Raw genomic sequence first — 27,698 nt, forward strand, 5'->3', positions numbered from 1 at the left:
AAAGAGATTCATTAGTTTTTTTGGTAATTGGCAATTGATTCATGGTCATCACTTGACTCCTAATTCCAGATTTTTAAAAATTGAATTCAAATTTCACAATGGTGAGATTCAAACCCAAGACCCAGAGCATTGTCTGAGTCTCTGGATTAATCGTCCGGTGACAATACCACTAGGCCATTGTCTTCTGTTTAATACATGAGGAGAGATGGGTTGGGCCTGAAAGTGAGAACAAAAATGGAGAATTCAGTTTAAAAAGCTGAAAATGTGAGCCAAGATTGTACATTGGAGAAGATTGCTAAGATGTGGTGGAATAAGCCTGTAGAGGGTTGTGTAAACAAAGAAGTTAAAATTTATGCACTCAGAAATAGAAATTACCAAAGTTTGGGGTGATGGAGGAAATAGATTTATAATGTGAGTGGAAAACAACTGGATAAGTTGCAATGTTTGGTATGTGGAAGTTTAGAGGCAAGATAGGGTATAACAAGATGGACTAGACTAGAAAGCTTAGATTGGAGATGACAAAAACAAAAAAAAAATCAGCAATGTGGAAGGTAAGGTAGGTGTAGAAAAGGAGTGATAATTTACATATATACATAGTTACTCTGGGAATCTTCATAGGTACTTTGTCTGCTTTCAATCAGGAAGTTTTGATATGCTTTATAAATGTCTAATCTTGATATTTATGATGAATATCTTAATTGTTCCTGGAAAAGCTGATTACAAACATTTCCATTGTAGAAAGTTGAGGTTGGTTGAACATTTGAAGAAATCTACTTTTGATATCATAAACAAACATGTGAATCCTTCAATAAATAGAAATTACATGAATAAATGCTCTCAAAACTACATTTTTTTAACTGTTGTCACTGAATAAAATCCTAAGGTTTCTGGTTACTTTGACGAAAAAAAGGGGCTATTTCATGGATTCCCAGAGTTCCCATCTTGGATTATAGGGACATGTATGAAGACTCCTATCTGTCTCTTTCTGAAAGTGAATAAAGAAGAGTTTGTCATGACATTCTGGATTAAAAATGATCTGTCTCTGTGCATGTATGTTATTAAAGGTAATCGTGAATATGATAGACATCACTCTATTATAAGGGAGGAAATATGAGATTTGAACCAACCAGGTAAACGTGTGAGAGAGATATGCATAGAAATTGAAGTATAATGGATAGAGTGTGACAGAGAAACTCAAAAATATGGATTAAATATTTAATCTCACATTCTTCTTAAAGCTGTCGTAACCAGTAACTAAATTCTATCATTTAGTAAGCTTGACAATTTAAATAGATTGCATTAGAGAACATCCAATTATATGTTTCTGGTATTGTGGCAGATATGAATAAATTATGATAAAAAGTCACAGAACTAAAATATTAACTCTTTTTCTCTCCATGAACACCGCCTGACCTGCTGAATATTTCCACCACTTTCAGGCTTTATGATCAAATGGTAAGTGGTTAACTGCTACAAAGAAAAGCAAGATACAAGAGCAATAGTTGTTTGATTACCTCTGTTGCCTTGAACAACAATTTTATCAAAATGCTTCTCTGCAATTTGGTGCAGTGACCTTCCATTATAATTCATTATTTGAGCAATGAAGTTAAGATTGCAGAACATTGTAGTTGAACTGTTGTTGGAGATGGTTATGCAGACATTAATGTCAGATCCATTAGGTATTGATTCCTCAGCCTTCACATTGACCAATAATTTTCTTGGTTGCAGAGGAGTATGTCTATTTCTGAGGTCAGCTTCAGAAACAATGGCTCTTTCTTGAAAAGACCCTAAATATGTTGAAAAGTAAGTTAGTTAAATAAGAAGCTGATATAATACAATGGAGCTTTTTTTTAATTCTATTTGGATAATTTATCACAATGTATTCCCACTTTCAGTACAGCTGTACAGGCACCTTATTCTAATGGTTGACACTGAGCTATAAAATGCAGTCTGCTATTTAAATCCAGTATATAAATCTGGATGCATAAAACAGGTATCAAAATATAACTAAGAGCAATACTAATGGTAAAATAAATCATGTCTTAAAAAGTAATAGTCCTTACCTTCGCGGTATTTGTAATTGTCTGTAATATCTTCACGATCGGGTCTGCCACACCTCTTAGTGCTGATATTCTGACCCACATGCTGTGTTTCAACATGCATCTTTTCTTTTCTGCCATCTCTACATTGGATCCAAGTTACTTGATCTGCATTGACCTCAGCAAAGACAAAGGGAATGTCAAACTTCAAATCCACGAATCCTTCTTTGACTGCTTTGACAGGAGCTGGTCCACAGCAATAAATTCCTATAAAAGACAAGGAAGTAATTGAGAATCAAATTAAATAAATTTAAATGAGTCTTACAAGGATTCATATTTAAGATAACCTTTTAGGAGCTCTTCCAGTCATCTGAAATCAAAAAATCACAAACGTTTGTTCAAATGCGATTGTTAGCTTCCATTGTTAAACATTTTCTTCCTTCGCCAATCGTATTCCAGATTGATTACCTCATGGTCAAAATTACTGAAACTGAAATGATTAGATTAGGCTAAATAATTTATCCCCAGAAATCTGCCCAGCTGGTATTTTGGGCCAGTAAAACAGCCATGCGTAATTCTAGCACTATTTAGCTTCGGTGCAATAGCAATTGTGTCATAACTATGAGGAAAGTTGTGAAATGCTTGATAATGGTTTGCGATAATGGAATTTATCTCGCTACCTTCACTTTTCTCCTGTGGGGTTGGGTCCAATACCTGCCAACCATCATAACCTGCCACCAGATCATTTCGTGCCATCCAACTCTCTATCCAGACATGGAAGTTCCTGAAATGAAGCAACAGTAAACAAAATTTCCAAATGCCTAAAATTCTCTCAAAAATCACTTTGTGTTTAATTAGAAAAGTAAGATAGAGATCAACACTTTGTTGATCTAATATGATCAGCATCAGTTATACATCGGAGTTAATGATTGTTTAAACTTTCCAATTCATAAAAATAACATTATTAATCTGTACATTATCTTACTGAAGGTCAGTGATCACTTACTGAATATTCTGCTGTTATGATTTGAAATTTAATTATATTATCCATTACATTTACCAATTTTCCCCTTTTCATAACAGGCTCTTTAAAGGTCATTATAGACAGATCTACACCTTTGCCTTTGCTGTGAATGTATCCAATGATCCAGAAATGGTGAAGAAGTGTAGCAGGGCAACAAATGATTGAGGCACAATTAGAGAATTGTGTCCTTAACACAGCTAGGTTTGGTATAAGAATTGAAAAGGAAGGGAACAACCAAAGATGAACATTAAACTCTAACCTCCTTTAAAACACTTGCAAAAATTAAAATATTTTGGAACTTCAAACTCATTTATGGTTCAATGTTATACTTTGATAATGCTGAAATGAAGCACCTTGGGACATTTTGCTTTGTTAAAGACATAATATAAATGCAACTTTTTATTGAAAACTAATGACTGGCAAAATTGAATGCAAGCAAAGGGAAGTTATTTTTCAGTTATTCAGAGCATTAATAAAATTGCATCTGGAGTGCTGTGCACTGTACTCGTCACCTTACTTACAAAAGAATGCTAATGTGATGATACTATGACTTTAAGAGACCTATTTTGTCCTGGTTTTTTATGAAGAAAGGTTGAGCAGTCCGCACAAAGCCATTAAAATAAACAGCTTGTGAGGCCTTGGTATTTTTTTAAAAGTTGGAACATTAGAAGCAGCCTGAATGGGTGGGGGAAGCTCCCACAGAACTAGGAATTTTAGTTTTAGCTTTCTACAGTTGCTGAGGTTTTGAAGCTGGATGTGGAAGCTCTTAGTCCTCTCTGTGTTACAGCTAAAAGCTGGGATTCTTTTTCTGCTGCTAGCACAATCTATTTTACTGAATTTGCATTTGCCATGGGTGTGTTTATGGTTTGTTACTGTTAATGGTTAATTAGATTAGATTAGATTAGATTACCTACAGTGCGGAAACAGGCTCTTTTGCCCAACAAGTCCACACCGACCCTCTGAAGTGTAACACACCTAGACCCATTTCCCTCTGACTAATGCACCTAACACTATGGGCAATTCAGCATAGCCAATTCACCTGACCTGCACATCTTTGGACTGTGGGATGAAACCGGAGCACCCGGAGGAAACCCACGCAGACACGGGGAGAATGTGCAAGCTCCACACAGACAGTCGCCTGATTAGTTCTACTTACTATATCTTTTAGTTAAGCCAATTATTTTATTTTATTTTTATTTTATCTGTATTTTAACTGGAGTGTGTTTTGTTTAACGTCAACTAGTTTGACCAATCAAATTGCATCTAGAATGTAACCTTTAAGATAAGAAAATCTTCTTAATACATATGAGGAGGTCTGATCCATAGCACTTTGGTAGCAGTTCAGAGAAGATTTATGGGACTAATACATGGAATACGTGGATTGTCTTATGAGGAAAGGCTAAACAGGCAAGTCCTATGTTCTCTGGAGTTTAAAAGAGTCAGATGATTTAATTGAGATATATTAAATCCTGAAGAGTCTTGACTGGGTGCATGTTGAAAGGATGGTTCTTCTTGTGGGAGAATCTCTTGTGGGTCACAGTTTTAAAAGACAAGGACATACTTTTATAACAACAGAAACAACTTTTCTCTCAGAATTTTGAGAATCTTTGAAATTTCCTTCTTCAAAAGGATGTGCAATCTTTAAATGTTTAAGTTATTTTAAGACAGAGGTAAATAGATTAATGATTACCAAGGGGGATGAAAGAATGTCAAGTTGAGGTTAAAATCAGATCAACCATGATTTGTTGAATGACAGAACAGGCTAAAAGGGTTGAGTGGTCTACTTGTTCATTCTTTATATATTAGTGTATATTTTTCCGAAATAATAAAAGAGAAATAATTCATATCTGACTCAACTATATCAAGTTCTATTGCCTGAAGATTGCAATTACTCTAAATCTTGAAGTAAAAATGTCTAAAAATGTCTACACATTTTTCCCGCACTTTCAATTGCCATATTAACTGTCTGCTACCCCCATCTTTACCTCCAAGAAATTTAAGAAATGTATGGAGCTTTCATTCAATGAAACAAGGATTATTGATTCAGGTATTAAGTCTACCTTGCTTTATTTCAACTAACTTAAATTTCGCTAATGTTTTGCTGGTCAATGCCCTCTCCAAGCTATGGTCTTTTCCAGGGTCTATCTGCTGCTGATGTAACTCCAGCATTCAACCTTTGATCCTAACCTTCTTCCCAGATTGTCATAACCTTGGATATTCTAAATACATCCCTCAATCAGATCCGTACTCTGTATTGAAGATTTTTTAAAGTAGCCCCAAAACATCTTCAAGCAGTTCTGATCTACCATGCCTCTTTCCTCCTGTTAGTTTCTTTATGGATTGCTACCAACTTGATTAGCTCTCTCAGAACTCCTTAACTGAAATTCTCCAATCCCAGCAAATCCTAATCAAAGTCACCAATTACATTTGTTGTAACCGGGATTATGTTTCATTACCTTTCCTCGTGCCCTCTGCAATTGGTGACGTGTCAAACATCAAATTTTAATGTTGTTACTCCATTCTCCTGCTCATCAGCACAATGCTCATTCAATCAAAGATTTCCAGTATCTGTGTTTTGTTTGTTAATTAATTCTCATTTGATCCTTTGACCTTACCCAATGATTGCTCAAGCAATCATCCTTCGAGAGAAACCTCTTTCCCAGTTCTGCAACTTGGCAGTCATGCACAGATTCACTCCTAGGCTTCTCATTCATGATACCAAGTTAGCATATAACTCAATGGATGGCATATTTCTTATAGGTCAGTAAGTGAGAAATTGTGTTCTCCAGGAGGAAGACCAGGGACCCAGCCACTCACTTCATGAGGTACATCTCTAGAAAATAATTGGCAATTTTTCTTTCAAATGGCCAGTGATTGGGACTGGTTCTCATTCTGTTTCTCCCTAAGTGGGTGGTATTTAGGATAGAGTTTATTTGACCTGAACTGGCCTCTATTTGCAGATTTAGATTTAAGCGTACAGGTCAGATCCTGCACACTTGTGGCAGGCCTCCACTGGAAGGGGGATGTAGTCTATTCGATCTGCTACAATAGTGATGATCCTGGATTGGTCTGGCTGATTCTGTCAAAACAGAATCTTTATTTCTGAATAAAGGTGGGCATTGAGAAAAAAAGGATTAATCTGTCTTTTCTCTTTCATGGTGCTGACACAATCTACTGTGTGTTTTTTTGTTTTCTCTTAACGGCTAAAATTTGCATTTTTGATACTAATTTGACTCACCAGATGCTATCACCTGGGCCTCCAAGGTCTCTCCCATATTCATCACACACTTTATCGATTGTTAAATTCCCATTGCTGTCATGAGCAGAATTAAAGTTTGTGACAACACGAGTTGGAATTCCTAAGCATCTCAAAACTAAGAAATAACAAAAAGAAGTATGTCATTACAACTGAATGAACACATGTCTATACATAACACTGTGGCAGGATCTGATACTTGAGCAAACTGCCAGCATTCAAATCAGGATTTAATACTTTGAGATGCATTTTAAAAACATTTATTTCATGAAAATATTTTTTACTATCAATACCCCACAATTTGGAAAACACTGAGTATGCTACAGGACACTGAGGTACTTACTGTTTTAATGTAGTTAAAAATCACACAACACTAGGTTATAGTCCAACAGGTTTATTTGGAATACTAACTTTCAGTGCGTCTGCTCCTTCATCAGCTAGCTAGCTTTTTAACTTTGTCCACCCAAGTCCAACACTGGCACCTCCACCTCCACATCATGTTTTAATGTAGGGTTATGTAGCAACTAATTTGTACACTACAATCCTTCACAATCAGCAACGAGTTGAATGCCAGCATAATTTGATACTGCTTATCAAAACATCAGGTGAAGTTCCTGCTTTTCTTTCTGAAAAATCATTTACACCAAGTTTGATTTGGCAGTCTTGGTCCTCATGGACTTTAATGGCATGTTAGTACCATATCTGCATCCAGGACTTGAAGGTCTTCTGACTGATGTTTCTGGGTGGCAGCCAGTTAGGAGGGCCCCTCTGAGTTGGATGTCTGATGGGACAAACAGGCTGGAGGAGCATTCAAATCCTGATTGAAGAGTGATATCAAAGGACAAACCAACAGCAAGCAGAGGGACATTTTAGACACTAGGTGTATTGGGTCAAAAGAAGGTAGAGATATGCACCAAAAGGGAAAAGGGCAGTCTAAAGATTCATGTAAAAGCACTTTAATGCTGGAAATTGCAAAGGCATAGAGTTCCATCCAGAGGATGCCAGGAGGCTGACATATAGCCTCATAAAACAGTCATGACAAAGGTTTGCACAGGAAGTGAGCAGCCACAATGTGGTGCATGTATGGAGGAGCGACTTTCAAGATAACACATGAAATTGCCCTCCCTCTGCCGTCTCCGGGGGATGTAAAAGATCCCAAGAAAACATTTTGAAGAAAAGCAGGGGAATTCTTCCTGGACTCATTAATCACTGTTAATTGTGGGAGCTTACTGTGGGCCAACCTAGTTACTGTGTTTCCTGCATTATAACAGTGACTACACTTCACTTGAATATAATGAGCTTTGAGACATCTGGCACATGACAAAACAGCATATAAATGCAAGGTTTTCTATCTTCTATCTTGGGATCAGCATGGAAATGCCTCAACTGACTATCTTGTCAATTGTTATTGACTCTCTTAAAGTTTGCCAAAATTGTTGCTAAGGAACTTATGGGTAACTATTTCAGTGTTCTGTATTTCTGTAACACTGCCAAAATACAGTCAGCTCAAGGTGTTTCATTATCATTCCTTGTCAATCGCATATTTCAGGAGATTGGGAGTTTGATCTAATAATGCACTCTTTGAAAAAACATCATGCTAAATTTTAATCTAGGTTTAATATTTGTTCTTTGCAGTAGCTGTACTTTAAAAAGTTGCTTCTATAATTAAAATAGTTATACAAAAATATATGCATTTTTGTTCTGCATTGCATTCTCCATGGTTTAATATTTCCTCAGTTTCAGTTTAACTGGACTTAGCGGAAATGCTGGTTGATTTCCATCTTAGATATACAGGATAATTTAAACTCATGGATGTTTACAACACAAAAGGAGGTCATTTGGCTTATCATATCTGCACCAGTCAAAAGATATCTGACTGCTCTAATCTCCTTTTCCAATTTTTGGCCCATAATCCTGGACGATATGGCAACTAAGTGGATACCTAAATACAGCTTAAATATTTCAACTGAACCTCCACCGCCACACCCCCTTTCAGGTAGTGAGCTCCAGATTCCCATTATCTACTAAGTGAAAAGAAACTCTCCTCAGCTCTTCCACGAAGGGAAAAAGTACTTTTCTATTCAATCTACCAATGCCCCATATAATCTAATACTATCAGGTCCCTTCTAAAGCTTTGTTGCGCCAAGAAAAACAACCCCAGCTTATCCAATCCTTTTTCATAGTTCAAACCCTCCAGCCCACACAGCATCTTAGAACATACCCAATGCACCCTGTCCAATGCAATCATATATTTCCTATAAGATGATGACCAGAATAGCACATAACACTCCAGTTGTGGTCTAGTCAGCATTTTATACTCCAGTGCAACTTCCTTCCTCTTGTATAAAAGCAAATACCGTAAATCTTCTGAAATCGTAAATCACTAATTTATCTATCGTGCCAAAACATAAGTAAAAACAAAAATCAGCATCTACAGGCAAAAATCGCTTATCCATGATATTTTTAACAATGTTAGCCTATTTTAATGAGCTCTGAACTCATGAATTTCATCATTCATGGAGATTCTCAGGAATGGAACCCTCATTCTGTGGAACGATGCGTTTATTGCATATGCTTTTTTAGCCATCTTACCCTGCTACCTTCAGGGATTTGTGGATGTACACACTAAGGTTCAGTACTTTCCCAGAGTCCTACTATTCATAATGTCACCCCTAGCCTTGAGAGCTCATTCCAAATGCAGTATCTCTCACTTGTCTGGATTGAATGACATCTGCCTCTCCTCTGCCAACCTTGTTGAGTCCATTGGCACCGTCCTGTAGTTTTCAGCTATCTTTCTCACTATTTACCTTTAAGTCCAAACAACAAACAGCAACCAGCCTGCAAACTGAGCCTTGTGAAACCCCACTGGAAACAAAATTCCAGTCACAGAAAATCCCCCAAACTTTCTACTTTCTGTCCCTCAGCCAATTTTCAATCCAACATGCCATTTTGCCTTGGATCCCATTGACTCTTCCTTTTGAAGCAGTCTGCCATGAAGGACTTTTATCAAAAGTCTTGCTCAGGTCTATATAGACCTAATCAGATGCATTATCCCTGCAACACTCCTGATTACATTTGATCAAAGTTGTCAATTGCGACCAATCTGTAACAAATCCATGCTGACTATCCCCGACTAATCTGTATCTCTCTCAGTGCAGGTATATTCTATCCCTTCAGAATTATTTCTAGTAGCTTTCCCACCACCGAGGTTATCTGACTGGCCTGTAATTTCTTGGTCCATCTTTCCTTCCTTTTTTAATAATGAGACAAATTTAGAAATCCACCAGGCTTCTCCTGTGTCCAGAGAAGATTTGAAAATTACTGCAAGGTCCTGATATTTCCTCTCTTGACTCCCTCAACTGCCTGAGATATATATTATTTAGCCTGCAGATTTATCAACTTTTATGGTTCCTAAATCCACTGGCATTCCTCTCAATCCATGTTACTTTCTTCCAATGTTCTCAGGATGTCTATCCTAGCACCAACCTTTTCCATTGAGAAGACTAACAAAAGTATTCATAGAAGACTTTGTGCCACATCTGGTGAGTCCATACAGATTACCTCTAATGGTGCTTAATGGGCTCTACTCCTACTCTAGTTATTCTTTTGCTCTTTATATATTGAAGAAGCCTCTTTGGGTTTTTCTTTATTTTACCCACTATTACTTTCTTATGCATTCCCTTCACTTTCCTAATTACCTTTTTGTGTTTCCCTCTGTACTTATACTTCTCTGTGGGTTCTGCCCGATATAACTCTCAATATCAACCATAAAACTCTCCTTTTCTCTTAATCCTAAATTTGATCAAAATCCTTGATTTCATTCCTAAAATCAATGGTGAAATGATCTACTCCTGTTCCTATGGTTCCTATGTTTATAACCCTTACAATCCAATGTACTTCAATTTTGGTCCTACCCTTTGTTTTTACTGGAACATATTTGCCAAGTACTTTCAATGTTTCCTCTTTGAATTACCGTGTTGTTCTCAATGTCCAACTGAAGCACTGGTCTATTAGTTCTATCATATTTTCATTATAACGCATCATACTGCAGAAAAAAATAAATAATAGGAATAAAGTGTAGAAAGTTCACGGAAGGGTTGCTGAATGGCTGTCTTTTTCAGAGAGCTTCAGTAAGTTGAACTGAATGAACCTTCCCTATGTGCCATTTATTTCTGTAGGGGGTTAGTTGCTGCAGCTTTAATTGAATTGTACATCATTACTGGGAAGACCTATAGAAAGTCTTGTCTGGCAGCGTAAATCACTATTCACAAGGTTTCTATGAGATTTTCCACCTAATGGGAGGCTACTTGCTTCAATCTAGATTGACATAATAATTGCATAAAAACAAGGGTGTTTTCTACATCAGTGTAATTCTAGTCCAATAAGAAAGAAGACATTGTTGGACTTGGTTCTTGAAAATGAGTGGCCCACATATATTGTGACCTTTTTATTCACTTGTGGGAAATGAGTACTCACTGGCTGGTCAGCATTTATTGTTTGACCTTATTTGCTCTCAAAAGGTGGTTTTGAGGTCCCTCCTTAAATTGCTGCAGTCCATCTGCTGTGTCAATAGGGTACATTTAAGAGAAAGTAGTTATTGTATCATAAGATTTAGCTTGCTATGGATTGTTAGGTTGATTCCCAAGACAGGAGAAAGTGAGGACTGCAGATGCTGGAGATCAGAGCTGAAAATGTGTTGCTGGAAAAGCGCAGCAGGTCAGGCAGCATCCAAGGACCAGGAGAATCGGCTCATGCCCGAAACATCGATTCTCCTGCTCTGTGGATGCTGCCTGACCTGCTGCGCTTTTCCAGCAACACATTTTCAGCTCTGATTCCCAAGACAAGCAATTTCAGGTATGTAGAAAGATTGGGATAGTTCTCCTTGGAGCAGTGAAGGTTGAGACCGGTATGGTCGAGATATTCAAATTCATGAGGGTTCTGCCTTAGTATGGAGAAACTATGGCCAAGGATCAAGAATCAAAGGACGCTGACTTCTTATAATTAGTAAAAGAAGTAATAGTGTTTCTGAATGTGAAGCTCTTCTTTGAAAATCTTTTTGATTTTTAAATCTTCCCTTTAATATTAATTTCACATATGAAGACATATGTTAAGGGCTATTGTGCTTGTAATTTCAGAGCTACTTCATGATACTGGTCATTAAATAACCCCACAATAAAAACTTCTAAAGCATTTTTTATCATAAACATAATATGTAAGTGTGTCTAAGCAGCTGAATGGGTTAGGAAATATCTTGAAAATTTTGTAGGAAATTTTTTAATGCATCAGAATGTAGATACTTAGAATTTCAGAATAAAATCCCTATTACATCTTGCACTTTGTACCTGTGCAGGCAACTGCTGCAAACACCCAGCACTGTCCAAACTGAACTTTCTTACAACCACGATCGTTCCATTCTGTAAGGATGGCAACACTTCCATTCCAATTCCACGGGCATGTCCCTCCACAATATGGTGCACTCCATCTGCCTTCAAGTATACCTTTGTCATCACAAGAATTTACCTGGAAAAGTTGGAACAGTGAGTCTGTATTAACACAGTTGTGTAGGTTTTATTCCTGAAACTATCAATAAAATTACATGGCGCAATCAGAAGGTAATGTGCACATGTGGCCATTGAAAGGTTGAGTTAGCATCACAGAAATAAAATCATAAATAAATGTATTAGAAGCAAAGAAATAAGGCATGATGCGTGAATAAGAGGCCAAATGAAAAGTGGCCAGAATGAATAGCAGTGTTTTTGATTTGTAAATAACTCATTGGAGTCTCTGGATAATTCAAACAAGACTAAATACTAGTAATTGTGAATTTCTTTCCCTTTTCCTGCATGGTGACTGATATAAAGTGACTTTAAAATTAACAGCAGCCAGATTACGTATTGCAATGTCTCTCACATACAGCAATGAGATCTCTTTTGAATGATGGTGATGAAAGGATAAGTATTGGTCAGATCATCAAGGAGAACCATTCTCTTTTTCTTCCCTCAAAATAGTACTATTGGTTCACTTACATTCTTTTGAGTGGGAAGAGAATTATTTCTTCATTGAATGTTTCATTTGAAAGGCAACATTTCCAATATGCCATACTCCAAAAGTCACTTTAAACCGAGTGCTCAAATCTCAGAATAGATCTTGAAGCAGACCTCTCTGCCTCAGAACTGAGAGTATTGCAGATTGATCCAAGGCTGATATTTTATGCAGTCATTGAAAAGGCTGCATAAAGTGAATGGAACATGTTCAGCAAGGTTTGAAATCTTTAATATAAGGTGTGGTCATAGAGATGTACAGCATGGAAACAGACCCTTTGGTCCAACCCGTCCATGCTGACCAGATATCCCGACCCAATCTAGTCCCACCTGCCAGCACCCGGCCCATATCCCTCGAAACCTTTCCTATTCATATACTCATCCAAATGCCTCTTAAATGTTGCAATTGTACCAGCTTCTACCACATCCTCTGGCAGCTCATTCCATACACGCACCACCCTCTGCGTGAAAAAGTTGCCCCTTAGGTCTCTTTTATATCTTCCCCCTCTCACCCTAAACCTATGCTCTCTAGTTCTGGACTCCCCAACCCCAGGGAAAAGACTTTGCCTATTTATCCTATTCATGGCCCTCATAATTTTGTAAACCTCTATAAGGTCATCCCTCAGCCTCCGACGTTCCAGGGAAAACAGCCCTAGTCTGTTCAACCTCTCCCTATAGCTCAAATCCTGCAACCCTGGCAATATCCTTGTAAATCTCTTCTGAACCCTTTCAAGATTTTATTCTGAAATTCAACATCTTTCCGATAGGAAGGAGACCAGAATTGCACGCAATATTCCAACAGTGGCCTAACTAATGTTCTGTACAGCTGCAACATGACCTCCCAACTCCTGTACTCAATACTCTGACCAATATAGGAAAGCATACCAAATGCCTTCTTCACTATCCTATCTACCTGCAACTCCACTTTCAAGGAGCTATGAACCTGCACTCTAAGGTCTCTTTGTTCAGCAACACTCCCTAGGACCTTACCATTAAGTGTATAAGTCCTGCTAAGATTTGGTTTTCCAAAATGCAGTACCTCGCATTTATCTGAATTAAACTCCATCTGCCACTTCTGAGCCCATTGGCCCCATCTGGTCAAGATCCTGTTGTAATCTGAGGTAACCCTCTTCGCTGTCCACTACACCTCCAATTTTGGTATCATCTGCAAACTTACTAACTGTACCCCTTATGCTCGCATCCAAATCATTTATGTAAATGACAAGAAGTAGTGGACTCAGCACCGATCCTTGTGGCACTCCACTGATCACAGGCCTCCAGTCTGAAAAACAACCCTCCACCACCATCCTCTGTCTTCTACCTTTGAACCAGGTGTTTTTAAGGACATCCATACTACAGCTAACATCACAATCTCAAAATGTTTAATGTGATCTGGAAGGGGGAGAAAGGTAGACAGAAACATTAAGCCAGAGAACTCAAGAAAACCATTCAGATAGAATAAAACCAAATGAAGGAGATTATTTTGACAGTCACTAACATTTATTCTCATCAATATCATCCATAAGGTTAACGTGCTTACCATTGCTGACACCATTCTACTGATATAAGTAGGGTCATTTCTGCGTACATAGTCTTTTTCTGGGCATGACAGGCATTTGTTATTATTGTCCATCAATTTAAGACAGACATCTAGGATATTGTCTGCAAACTGAAAAAGAAAAAAGATTTTCTAAAGAATATTGTTCAAAATTGTTCGGTAATGATGGTATGTTTTATTTCTGTTGTCAATAATCTTTTTGAGGGGCATGTGCAGTTGGTGCCAATGGATCATGCACTGATGCACTGGTGTGTGGTGACAAAGATGGAGGGTCCTGACATCCAGTGGCAAGCTGAGATCACTACATACCTGCTCTGACTTGCATGTCGAGAAATCTCGACATCTAAAATGGCTGGCGCATTTTGTGAGATAGGAAGCTGAGTATCAATTAGGTGAGTTGTGGGGTTAAGAAGCATTTATCAACCAATAATTTGACCATAATTTTGCAACTTATCGAGAAACTCACCTTGCCAATCAGAAAAGCAACAAAAGATGAGGTGACTCGCTCCCAACATCAGAATAGGCTTCACCCAATTTCTCACAGATTCTGCCACAACTCTTGCCATAGTCTACCAACCTTATCCAGGTCCCTAAAAGATTCTGCTCATTGTTCCTCACAATGAAATGTTTTCAACAGGGATTTGGGAAGGTGAAGTTAGAGGTAGTAACAATGGTGTTAATAGTGGCAATGATTTTATGGCAGAATGACCAGAAAACAGAGAAATTTAATTCTGCCTGCTTTATTTTCAATGCATGACACAGAGTTAAGATGTACAAAATACATTGTGGAAATGTACGCAATATTAAGAGCAAGGTTAATGATATTGTAAATGCCAAATTAAGTAGGATACTAGAAAATCACATGGTCTAGTTCCATTGTTCGATAAAGGTTCAGGTGTTCGGAGGCAGGTGCTTTCATCGATAGCTTCTCAAATCCGACTTCTAAAAATCGATGCCCATACTTTGTATTTTTGGCTGGGAGAGGTGGAGGGGGCAGCCAGAGTTAGGCCATGAAGAGCTAAGGAGGCTGATAGTTGCCAAAATGGCTGTTCAGAATGCCTGCCCATGGGTTCCAGCATTATATCTAAAAATAAAAGAATGAAGAACACTCCTTTAGCCCCCACACCTCCCACCTCCCCTGCTCTCTCCTTATGCTGCTAATGCCCTCTGCTCATCCATTTCCACTCATCACCCCCCATCCCACCCTCTGCTCTTTGTGCTGGGTAGGAGTGCATACCCTGGCATGAGAAACATGAAGAACTTTCGGAACTAACCCTTCAAGTGGTTCTCTCATGCACGCTATGAACCATAACTCTTTAAACAACTGGTTTGCATCCATGCCAATTGTAGAAGACTGGGACATGCTTCCCACCATGGAGTCAGCCAGGGCAGTAATATCGTGTGCTGAAAATGTGTTGCTGGTTAAAGCACAGCAGGTCAGGCAGCATCCAAGGAACAGGAAATTCAACGTTTCGGGCCAGAGCCCTTCATCAGGGATTCCTGATGAAGGGCTCTGGCCCGAAACGTCGAATTTCCTGTTCCTTGGATGCTGCCTGACCTGCTGTGCTTTAACCAGCAACACATTTTCAGCTCTGATTTCCAGCATCTGCAGACCTCACTTTTTACAGTAATATCGTGTGCAGTGTCATGAACAAAATCAGCACACAGCTTTAAGAGGTCGTGATGAAAATTGAAAAGGCAGAACTAGGATCAGAATTGAATCCCACTCAACTTTTTAAGCGGTACCTGATCCATCCCAACTGATGAAAACCAAGGCTGCTATCACCAACAATAATGTGTGTGCTACAGTTTTGTAGCAGGGAAGGCAGAATTATATTCATTAAAGGTCGCATGCAACTTTTACATTTACCTTAAATATATGGAACTTAGCTGTTGACTTACTGGTAGGAATCTTATAACTGCTCACGTGAGTGAGCTGCATACGTTCAAAGATAAATTTCACTGAGCCTGCAGGAGGTTTAATTTCACTCCCTGTACAGGGCTGAATATAGTTCACAGGGTATCAGAAGCTGCAGTTTGGAGTATGTGCTATTTTAGGATTTTTAAAATTGAAATGTTGATGGACCAGGAGCTAGAAGTCAGACAGCAGAGTGGTAAGGGGGTGGACAGGACTTGTGTAAGTTCAAAAACTAACAAAGAATTCAGCTGACTTGTTAAACACAGTTCAATAGTATATTGTTAGTGATTTCAAATACCTGTCCAAAGTACCATGCTCGTGATTGAATACAATGACTAGAACCAGTGTAGATGATTCCCTCTTCATTCATCACATATTCCTGACGTTGTTGTTCATTATCCAAAAAGACTGTATCCTCTAACAGGAGAAAACACAGAATTCTTAACACAACAATCATTTGTAATTTGAGTATGCAATATAATGTGGCTAACAAAAACATAATCGGAGTAACATTTAAAATCAGCAAATTAACAAGTTTACATTAGGAGAATAATCTTGCACGTTTGCATGTATATAGCTACATTCCAGAAATAGGATGGTGCTGCAGCTACTCTATAGATATGTAATTGATGCTGAAGAGCCCAAGATGGTGCGTGTGTGCTCATCCTGTGCAGGGCTTCCATATTACTTAAGGCCATTCCATGTTGTGAAGGTTGTATGTCTGAAACTAGAGTTAAAGTTATTACTCGTGCTTACATCACTTTTCAGCATCCTGTGCTAAATTTAACTGATATTGACCACAGCATTCACTTAGCAACTAGCTATCAGTTGCCAAAACATCATAACTAATCATTAGCGGCCAAAACAGTGGTCTTTAAAGCGATCACTGGAAGCTACCAGCTGAAAGTCAAAGGATTTACCTATACAAACTTGGACAAGCACATGAGACTCTTCTTTTTCCACCTGTCCATTCATTCCCATCCCTGAGCCTCCCATTGCTCTCCTGTCCCCAAATTCCTGAGGCAGCCTGTTTTACAACTCCATAGGAACATAAGAACATAGGAACAGGAGAAGGCTATTCAGCCCATCAAACTTGTTCCACCATTCAATAAGATCGTGGCTGATCTATGACCTAATTCCATATACCTGCCTTTGGCCCATAATCCTTAATACCTTTGCTTAACAAAAAAATTATCTATCTCAGATTTAAAATTAATGACTGAAATTGTATCCGCAGCCATTTGTTGAAGAGGGTTTCAAACATCTATTGCACTTTGTGTGTAGAAGTGCTTTGTAACATCTCTTCTGAACAGTCTAGCCCTAATAATCACACTATATCCTCTGGTTCTAGAATCCCCAACCAGTGAAAATAGGTTATCTACCTTCTCTTTTCTATAAATATCTTGAAAACTTCGATCAACTCGCCTCTAACCCTTCTTAAAATCTAGAGAAAATATGCCTATTTTGTGTAATCTCGCCTCATAACTTAGGCCCTAAAGTCCAGGTATCAACTCTCACCCAAGCTCAGAGCAGGTTGGGTCTATCCTACTGAGGTCAGTGGATCAGTTTATGGACACTCTGAATTTTCTCCTCACTCCAACGCTACTTTCACACCTTTTCTCCACTCTCTAGCTCTGCCGATCTCCACAACCCAGTACACCCAGCTCCCCAGTTCCACTGATGTCAGAGATGAGCCACAGAAATGTTGGGAGCAGACCCTAGGGACTAGGGACTGGGTGTGAGATTGGAGTATTACAGCATCAGGGGTGTGTGTGGTGGTGCAAGCTAAATGTTCAAGAAAACCCTGTAAGAGCTATAAACACTTTGGAGCACTTGAAATGAATGAAACTATTTGGGAACACTTAAAAGCCAAAGTAAACGGCAACTGAAACTTTTTTAGAAAATTATTTAGTTAACAATGTCTAATACTTTGTAACTAGGCCTTGCGAATCAATTATCGAATGCTCTATCTAGCATCCAGGAGAGAAGGTCCTGAATGTTGCCATAGTAAATGAAACACATATTTTAAACATTGCCAATCAATGTGCTGACTTAAGTTCAGAGTAATTTATAGCCTCTAGTTTTGGATTCCCCCTCCCTCACCATGTGGCAACATTTGTTTCTGCCCATGGTACAAAAGGTCAGTGGATTCAACTATGCTTTATTGCACCACACAGTGTTGGTCCATCTTCAAACCTCTTTTACAATCTCGTTCCAAATTTCTCAGAATCTGTATTCAAAACATCCCTACCTTTGCACCATGGATTGAAGAGGAGGATGAACTCCCCAAGTAAGTAATTCTCATCATTTCCCATCATTCTTTGAAGAGACAATTTATATTTTCCAATCTTGGCATTTGGAGATGGACATATCTGCAAGGTCATTCTGGTTCCGGTGCTAGAAACAACAACTGCTTTCCAAAGGTTTACACCGTATGAATTTAATTCAAGCAGGATTTTGGTTCCAAATGCTGTTGAAGGTTTTGGCCCTAAAACAAGACAACAAAATTAAACAAGCCTGCATTGAACCACACTACAACTGTATATGAACATCCCAGCCAACTGTCAACATCATCAGTTTTAATTAAGTGAACAGGTAAAATATATTTCAAAATACAGTATAAAATGTTCCGTTTGAGAAGCAATATAAGTCGAGTGACTTCAGCACAACCCTGATATTTTCATAATTGTGGTATGATTTGATGACATGATAAACATGATTGGGTAAATCTTGTCCCCTATGAAGAAATAGTTACATGGGGCTTCATGTCCATTGGTTTGTTTGTCCACAGTCTGTGGCCTATTTCATGAATACCAAGCAAGTTATCTCCTGATTATTGTGTGCCACAGTAATTATAAGAAATTCAACCATTGTAATCCATTTCTTTACCTTTACTTTTACTTTTTCTAGACATATATGAGGATTTATTTCAACATACTTCAATTACATCTTCCAATTATTTGTACCAAGCACATCCAGGTAGTTTCTTCAGATGAAGAAGCTAGGTGGTGTTGGAGGCAAAATGAAAAATAGGAACTTGCTCTCTGTTCTTCCCTAAAAGGAAAAGCTGAAGGTATGGATCTCTCAGGCTTAACCATCCCCATTTGCAGAGTAAGCAATTCCTTTGTACATAAATGTGTTTCCTAATTTCACTTGTTTATAGTGATTGATTTCAGAGGAGTTGTAAAGCCCTCACATCATAGTCATCATTGCAAGTTGCTACAAGAACCAGTAGTATCATCTACCATAACACTGCGTGTGGGTTGGACTCATTGAAACTCAAATTGTATTGTTCACAGATATTGCTAATAAATTGAGAAAGATTGGGTAGAACTGTGAGTAATTATAGAATTATGTAATGTTCATATTTGTCATTTCATGCTCCCCATTTCATACATAACAGACTACCTGTCTCAGCACAGATTACCACTGTGCCATTGTCAATAAATTGATCACTGTAAGATTGCAGTATGAGATGGAAAGGCTGTCCCCGCCTGACTATCAGCCGCTCAGTGCTGATTTCAATGGTCTTGTGCTCATGGTTGTTCTTCTCACACTGCAAATCGACGGTGAAATTCATTTCCAAAACTGTAAAAGAAACCACAGGATATTCAGGTTATAAAGGCAAGACAAAAAAGCCAACAACTGTAGCATTTTGTCTTGTGCTGCATGGACATAGTTCCCAGCTGTGTAAGAGTTCTCAAGGTCAAAATTAGTTAAGGACTGGTTAAGAAGTGCTGACTTACTATCATCTACTTTTCAATATTGGACCAAGTCAAATGTTATTCCATTGAATGATTAACATAAACTTTACACTGTGTTGTAGAAGTAAGAGTAAGGGAATCATTTAAGAAAATAATTATATAAGTTTTAGGGATGACTTTAGATTCCATTTCAGCTTCCTCCAGCATCTCAGATATCAGACCTCAGTCAATTCAATTAATCTACGTGATATCAAGAAGTGGCTGAAAATATTAGATTCCACAAATGTTGAGAGTCCTGACAGCATTCCAGCAATAGTGTTTAAGAGGTGCTCCATGTTCCTAGCCAAACTGTCCCAACACAGTGTAAAATCTAGCACCTCTCAACCATGTGGAAAATTGCCCAGGTATGTTTTGTACATCAAATCCAACCCAGTCAAATACTGCCCCATCAGTCTACTAGGCAACAGTCTACTTAGCAGCAGTTTACTCACTGAAACTCAGGTTGGGTCTGTCAAAGCCACTCTACTCCTGACCTCATTGTAGCCTTAGTACAAACATGGATAAAAGAGCCAAATTCCAGGGGAGTGACTAGATCTAACATCAAGGCAACTTTGATCCAGTGTGACGTCAGGGGCCTTGAGCAAAACTGGAATCACTGGGAATCAGGCAAAACCTGTCAAGAAGGCAGCTCAGTGCCATTTCTTCTCCAGGGCAACTAGGGACAGGCAATAAATGCTGGCTCAGCCAATGACACCCATATCTTCTGAATGAATAAAATTATTGTCTTGATGGAAAGAATTAATCTGGGTGAATTGTTCTCCTTGATCATAATTATCTTGTGACCTATAACACTTTTTTTTAAAAAGTGCCACTCCCTAGTGTAGATCTTTGAATCATTGTTTCTTCAAATAACCATGAAAGGAATGTGCTGAAGTGTTGAATAAAGATTGAGCAAATTACTTACACTGAACATTCCAGGTATATGCAGTTTGGCTGCATTGCAAACTGGGTTCTTCAAAAGATGCCAATGATTGATAACAACAGTATGTGTATTGGAACTATTAATGTGTTTACATTCATAGCTTAAATTTTCTGGTGTTATTTCCAAAAATTGAATTTGAGAGAATGAACAAAATGTGATTAGCAAATCGTTATATGTATCTCTACCTACTATTGAACAAAAGTATTTAAGCCCAGGATCATATACTGCTGAAAGCAGAAATGGAGTGATAACATTTTACATGTTATCAGTAGGTTGACACTCAGCATTTACATGGCAAAATTTTCCCTAACTCGTTTTTACATAATCCTTTCCAATGCCTCTCCTTTGTCATCCAGCTGCATGGGTCTACACTTGTCTGTTTGATTCTTACCTATCAAGTTTTAGTTACAGTAATTTATCTTCTGACTCCAAAACTGCTGTCAAGAATCTATTCTTGACTGGCTCCTACTTCTCTTCTAAGCATGACCTCAGAGGCATCATTTAAAACCACTATGCCTGTTACCTCACCACCACCATTGCTGTAAACATCTCCAGTACATCCTGATTTTAATTGTTCCACCACTGACAGACATGCCAGTTGTCAAGGTCCTAAACTCTGCATTTCGCACCCTAAATCTCTCCAACTCAGGGCCATGTGTGGTGGAATGGTGACTCAGTGGTTAGCACTGTTGCCTCACAGCGCCAGGGACTTGGGTTCAATTCCTCCCTCGGGTGACTGTTTGAATTGAGTTTGCACATTCGCCCCATATCTGTCTGGGTTTCTTCCAAATGCTCTTGTTTCTTTTGACAGTCTAAAGGTGTTTGAGTTAGGTAGATTCGTCATGCTAAAGTATCCAAGGATGTTCAGGCTAGGTGGGTTAGCTATGGGATTGGGATACTCTTTGGAAAATTGATGTAGACTTGATGAGCTAAATGGCCTACTTCCACACTGTGGAGATTCAATGATCTCTCTTTCTTGTTTTAAGATACCCTTAACACCTATATCTCATCCATCTTAGTATATTTTCATGTCGAACTGTGTCACCTTTTGTTTGAAAACACTCCTGTGAAGCACCATGGCACATGTTATTGTTGCAAAGGTGTTGGAGAAATACAAGTTGTTATTGTTATTATCTCATCTGAAAGACACCTCCACTGGCAGGGCAGCTCTTATTCAATGCTGTACTCAAGTGTCAGCTTAAAGCTTTTGAACTCACGTTCCTTGAACACGCAATCTACCGAGAGTGATATCTCTGAGAAATGGTTTACTCTAATTATGATTTGGAGGTGCTGGAGTTGGACTGGGGTGGACAAGGTCAAACATCACATGACACCAGGTTATGGTTCAACAGGTTTATTTGAAATTGCAAGATTTCAGACCTCTGCTCATTCCTCAGGCGTGGTGTGATGGGGAGGTATAAGGCATAATATGTATAAGCAAGAAGTTAACAACTTGAAAACTAGTTGCCCTTGTTGAATCCTTCAATCAGTTAGGAAGTAGACTGCCAATTAAAATGCAAAATCCAGACTATTTTGAAGTCTTTTTCCCTAGATAATAAAAGATTTTATCAATGTTCAAAAGGTGATATCCCAGGTAGACGATGCACTTCAGGTGTAGTGAGGTTCCACTTCGAATCTACGTTTTAAGCTGAGGTACAGTTTTATTTTTTTGACAGAAAGCAATCTTGAATGAAATAATTTGTGCATGTGTGTCTGTGTGAGTGAGTGTGTATGTGAGAGAGTGTGTATGTGTATGCGAAAGAGAGTGTGTGTGAGTGAGAGTGTGTTTTTGTGTGTGAATGGGTATGTGTGTGTAAGTGAGTGAGAGAGAGAGAGAGAGAGACAGAGTGTGGATGTGTGTGCATTCTTTAGTCTTACCTCAGCAAGTTTTGCAATCACTGCAACATTCAGTACAAGTATCTTTTTCTTTAGTTCTCTGCTCAAAGGCAGGTCTGACCCTTTGCACCATAAACTCCACGTTGGGTAGGGCAAAGAGGCAGGTTCCAAATCTACCTCAGGCAGAGCTGGGAAGTGAACACTGTTTTGTTGACACCATTCAGACCCATATAAATACACGACTTAGGAGTAAGGGCAGGCTCTACCATTTAATAAGACCTACCATTTAATAAGGTCATGACTGATCTGATTGTGGTCAAATCCACTTTCCTGTTAATTCCTGATAATTTTTAAATCCTGTGTTACTAAAGAATCCATCTATCTTTTCCCACCCCCATTCCCCTGTCTGTGTGCGAGACTTACAAAGACTCAGAAACCTCCAAGAAAAAAGCCTTCTCTTCTCAAGTCTTCATCGGGAAACTCCCTATTTTACAACTATATCCCTGCTTTCTAGACTTTATTACAAGGGAAAACATGTTTTCAAATTCACTCAGTCAAGCCCACTCAGGACTGGATTTTTTTTTAAGAAGTTCACCCCTCAGCCTTCTAAACTCCAATGGATCCAGGCTCAGCCTGTCTAACCTTCTCTCCATTTCAGGTAGCAATCATTGAACTGCCTCTGAACTGCTTTGAATCCACTTACATTCTTTCATTGTTATGAAGACCAAAACTGTACACTACCTTCCTTCAGTGTAAGTGACAGACTCTGAGCCTCCAGCCCCCTCCCACTATCTGGATTCTTCCTCAATGTAAAACCCAGAGATCTACCTTCCTGTCAGCTATGATTCTTTTTGGGCTGTGTTACCTGCACTACCTGCAGCAGCCACCAGTTCAGGCACTGCCAGGGGGATGGAACCACATTCCAATCATATTATGTAAACTGGAATAAATCAACCTGAAGCCTCCTTGCATTGTCCTCATAATTCACAACCCCAAATAAGTTGTGTCATCAGCAAACTTTGAAATCTTGCACTTGGTTCTCTATTCCAAGTCGTTTATATATGTCATGAATTGATGGGGCATGTAATGTTTCAACATGACTCGCAACCTGTCATGTGGATGAAGGGTCACTTATTCTCACTCTCTGTTTCCCATCTTTCATAGAGCCATAGAGTCACACAGCTTGGAAACAGCCCCTTTGGACTACCTAATCCATGCTAGCCAGCTTGCCTTAACTGAATTGGTCCTGTTTGCTTGCATTTGGCTCATATCCCTTTAAACCTTTCTTATCCATATACCTGCCTAAATGTTTCAGAAATGCTGTAATTGTACCCACCTCTAACACTTCCTCTGGCAGCTCGTTCCATATGCGGACCATCCTCTGACTGAAAATGTTGTTCTGCAGGTCCCTTTTAAATCTTTCCTCTCTCTCCTTACTCAGCCTGTGCGAGTATATTACTCCAATCGTGCGTTCTTTAATTTTGTCCACTAGCCTCTTATATCAGACCTTAACAACAGCTTTCTTGATCCAACGCATCTCCTATCTCAGCAGTGAGTACTTTGAAGATTTTAGGATGATGTCTGCCAGGGAACTTGTAAGATTTAGGTTCCAACAATTTTGATAAAGCAATTACAATACTTGTTATGATCTCAAATGACAGTAATCTGATTGGAGGATTAGGAAATTAACAAACGCAAAGTGAAGAATGTGTTAGTTATTAGCATGTCTAATCAGATACAGAAAGTGATGTTTATGAATTCTTTAAGAATTAAAACAGAAGAAATTAAACTCAGTTCTTATGACAGTTAATTTGCAGTGGAAAACAGGTTGACAAGAGATATTTTGTGAAAAGGGCTCTTTAGGAGCAGGGCTCAGTTAGTTCAGTTGGATGATGCTGGATTGTAATGCAGAATGATGCCAACAGCATGTATTCAGTTCCTGGGTTGAAAATGTGTTGCTGGTTAAAGCGCAACAGGTCAGGCAGCATCCAAGGAACAGGAAATTCGACGTTTCAGGCATAAGCCTGATGAAGGGCTTATGCCCGAAACATCGAATTTCCTGTTCCTTGGATGCTGCCTGGCCTGCTGCGCTTTAACCAGCAACACATTTTCAGCTCTGATCTCCAGCATCTGCAGACCTCACTTTTTACTCGTATTCAGTTCCTGCACTAACTGAGGTTACCTCAAAGGTCCCATGTTGCACCTGAGGCATGGTGACCATCAGGTTAAACTCACCCACCACTTTACCCACCACTTTTCTCACTATTGGGAGAGCAGTCCTATAGTGTGGTATGGCAATGGCAACTTCACTTTGACTGAAATGTACCAGATTTTCATGGATAGGTTTAATTTGGATCTAACCTTCAAATACAGCCTCCTTGCACCATATAACGATGGGGAAGACAGTGAAATTCAGTTTTTGATGAGGAACTGTGAAGAGTCACAGCTTGAATGGAAATTTTTGGATTTCCATATTTAGCTGTATTGGTTATGATCTGAAGTGACCAAGGTATTTGTTGATATATATATTTGTCTGATATATTTAATGATAATTAAACTAATTGTCTTATCAGTTTTAATTGTCATTATTTTGACAGTACGTTATAAGCCATTGTATCCAGTTGATAAAGAATACCTATACTGAATATGCAATCTTAGCTTAAACATGTTCTTTGTCACTGTAGCGTTCCTATATAGATGAGAGAGTTATAGCAGAGTGAGTCTAAGGAGGCCACCTATTCTTGCTCCTATTTTAGTTGAAAAGGGAAAGTTAAAATAGATATCAGCTTGTGAAGTGTTACACTATCGGGCATCGACAGACAGTATGAATAAATTTTATACACACTGGTTTCCAGTGTGGAGCTTTGATAGGTGGAGCATAGGTCATTGAGCAGGAATGTAATAATGTCGGTCTATTTCTGGAAAGACACCATTGACTGGCAAGGTTTTGCACCAAGTGGTTCATTACAATTTTATTCTTAAGATGCATTTTAGATGAATAAGCCTCTGAATTGGCCTTGTATGAGGGTCTGAATAAAAATACTCGATGGCTTTCAATGCAGTTTTGCAGCAGTAGACTTACCATGATACCTGGCACTCAAGGTGAAAAATGCCAAGGAAAAATACACAGACTAATCTGGTATTTCAGGAATTTAGAAGTTGAAAGGGTGACTTGATCAAAGTTTTCATAACATTGAGGGCAACAGATAGTATAGTAGAAGTTGAATGATTTATGATAGTTTAGAAGTCTAGGATTGGGGCCATAACCTGAAAATTAGAGCCCAAAAAATATTTCAGGAATAAATTAGGAAATGCTTCTACACTCAAAGAGTGGTAGACATTTGGAACTCCATTCTGAAAATGTCGCTTGATGCCTGGTCAATTGTTAAATTTAAAATGATGATTGACCGATTTCTGGTAACCACAAGGAGCCTAGAACCAGGCAGCACAACTTAAAAACAAGGGGGATGCCACATAGGTCGGAGATAAGGAGAATTTGTTTTACTCAGAGGATTGTGAAAATGTGGAATTTTCTACCACCGAGGTCTGTGGAGGCTCAGTTTTTGAATGTTTAAAGTGGGTTGATAGATTTATGATTACCAATAGTGTATAGGGTTATCAAGATGGCTTCAGTAAAAGGTATTGAAGCGTTCAATGAGCCGTGATTGCATTGAATAGTGGGGCAGGCTGAATATCCTATTTCAAACCCTTGTTCCGAATCAAAGATATTAAGAGGCATGGGGCAAAAATGGAAATATGTAATTAGGTGGGAGATCATCCATGATCTCACTGAATGACAAAAACAGGCTCAAGGAGCTAAAAGGCCTCCTTCCTTTCCTATGTTATTATGCTATTCACCTACTGCGTTTCAGAAAATCACATATTTGGCAAAAGTCCATTCTTCCCATGTTCATTTGCCACAAAGTGCAGGAGTTAGCTCAGTAAGATTGCGAGTAATTTGTTTGGTGTGGTGGTTCTTTGTTAATGAGCATTGCAAATAGTGTCTGACAAAATGCACTGCATCAGTCACATGACACCTAAAAAGATGGCAATGTGCAGGGAATTGAGTGTGGCTGTGGGTGTCTTTGGCATTCTGCAATCCTGTTTGGCTACATCCTTCTAAAATGGTTTTCCCTGGACATATTGATAATTTTTTTTAGCATCATTGGCTAGACCAACATTTGTTTCCATTTCTCAGTTTGAGCATTTCAGTTACTTTAATAGCCAAACGATTGTTAAACAATTTTATGTATGAACATTTAAAGGTAAGACAGTAAAAGGAAAGGACTTTTGTTTTTAATTCTTACAGGAGGCAAAGGATTGCAAAGATATTAAATAGTACCTTCAGTTTTTATATAAAAGTGAGGTTAGTTCTGAATGAATAGATAAAAGAGAAAGTGTCAATGTAGATAATGTAATGTTCCTAAAGAAGCAGCACGGTGCTAAAAAATTGGTGAAGTTCAAAGTGGAAAACATATAAGACCCGAATGGCAAGGAGTCTGAAAATTGAGGTAAGTCGGACAGAAAATAGTAGGGCGCTTTCAAGCATCCCTTAATATGGAGGTTTCCTAGATGATTGGATGATATTTGATGATGCAGCTCTTTCTACAAAGAGAGATGATGCAGAAGGAATGTACTAATATGATGACAGAGCTCAGAAGCTTTAAGTAAGTTGATGGACTGAAGAAAAGTAAAATTTCTTTCATTTGGCCAATCAGGTTGAAATCACAAGAAACTTTGGTAGGTTAATTGGGAAATCCATGACCTACTTTAAACACGCTTTGATTTATGTAGCATTTAGTACTCTAACCCTTCAGCCACCTGTCACCCTAACCCTTCACCCATCAGAAACCACGCCCCAACATCTGTCTAATGCCATACTCTTTTATCTACTCAACACTAGTAGCTTCTAAACTGAATTAGAAATAAGTTTGCTCATCTGAACCAAAAACAAAGCTAATGGTTTTACATGGAGAAAGTGAGGACTGCAGATGCTGGAGATCAGAGCTGAAAAATGTATTGCTGGAAAAGCGCAGCAGGTCAGGCAGCATCCAAGGAGCAGGAGAATCAATGTTCCTGAAGAAGGGCTTATGCCCGAAACATCGATTCTCCTGCTCCTTGGATGCTGCCTGACCTGCTGCACTTTTCCAGCAACACATTTTTCAGCTAATGATTTTACATGTTTACTTTACCTATCATAAACAGAAAAATATAAAGAGCTTTCCATTAGCAACACAGGCATCCACAGTCTCCTGCTTCATGAGAATTTTTTGAATTTAAATCACTATTCTGGAAGATTGCTGTGACCTTTTTTTTAATAGCAAAGCCTTCACAGAAGTA

General features: G+C 38.6%; 1 protein-coding gene across 3 annotated transcripts in view; it reads right to left on the reverse strand.

Annotated features, from left to right (window-relative positions):
* Positions 1–27,698, reverse strand: part of LOC132822902 (protein-glutamine gamma-glutamyltransferase 2-like) — a 42,475-nt gene that overhangs the window by 13,809 nt on the left and 968 nt on the right. For 2 of the 3 annotated variants that reach the window (XM_060836299.1, XM_060836300.1), the window contains exons 2-10: positions 19,245–19,424; positions 18,088–18,324; positions 16,135–16,253; positions 13,901–14,029; positions 11,662–11,839; positions 6,302–6,437; positions 2,720–2,823; positions 2,064–2,306; positions 1,515–1,787 (exon numbers count right to left, since the gene is read on the reverse strand). In XM_060836299.1, coding sequence (XP_060692282.1) covers positions 1,515–1,787; positions 2,064–2,306; positions 2,720–2,823; positions 6,302–6,437; positions 11,662–11,839; positions 13,901–14,029; positions 16,135–16,253; positions 18,088–18,324; positions 19,245–19,416 — 1,591 coding nt within the window. In that variant the 5' untranslated portion in view covers positions 19,417–19,424. Of the gene's footprint in view, positions 1–1,514; positions 1,788–2,063; positions 2,307–2,719; positions 2,824–6,301; positions 6,438–11,661; positions 11,840–13,900; positions 14,030–16,134; positions 16,254–18,087; positions 18,325–19,244; positions 19,425–23,694; positions 23,940–27,698 lie in introns of all 3 variants that reach the window. The other variant, XM_060836298.1, reaches the window with a different exon arrangement.

Source organism: Hemiscyllium ocellatum, chromosome 15 (genome assembly GCF_020745735.1).
Source record: "Hemiscyllium ocellatum isolate sHemOce1 chromosome 15, sHemOce1.pat.X.cur, whole genome shotgun sequence".
Lineage (NCBI taxonomy): Eukaryota > Metazoa > Chordata > Chondrichthyes > Orectolobiformes > Hemiscylliidae > Hemiscyllium > Hemiscyllium ocellatum.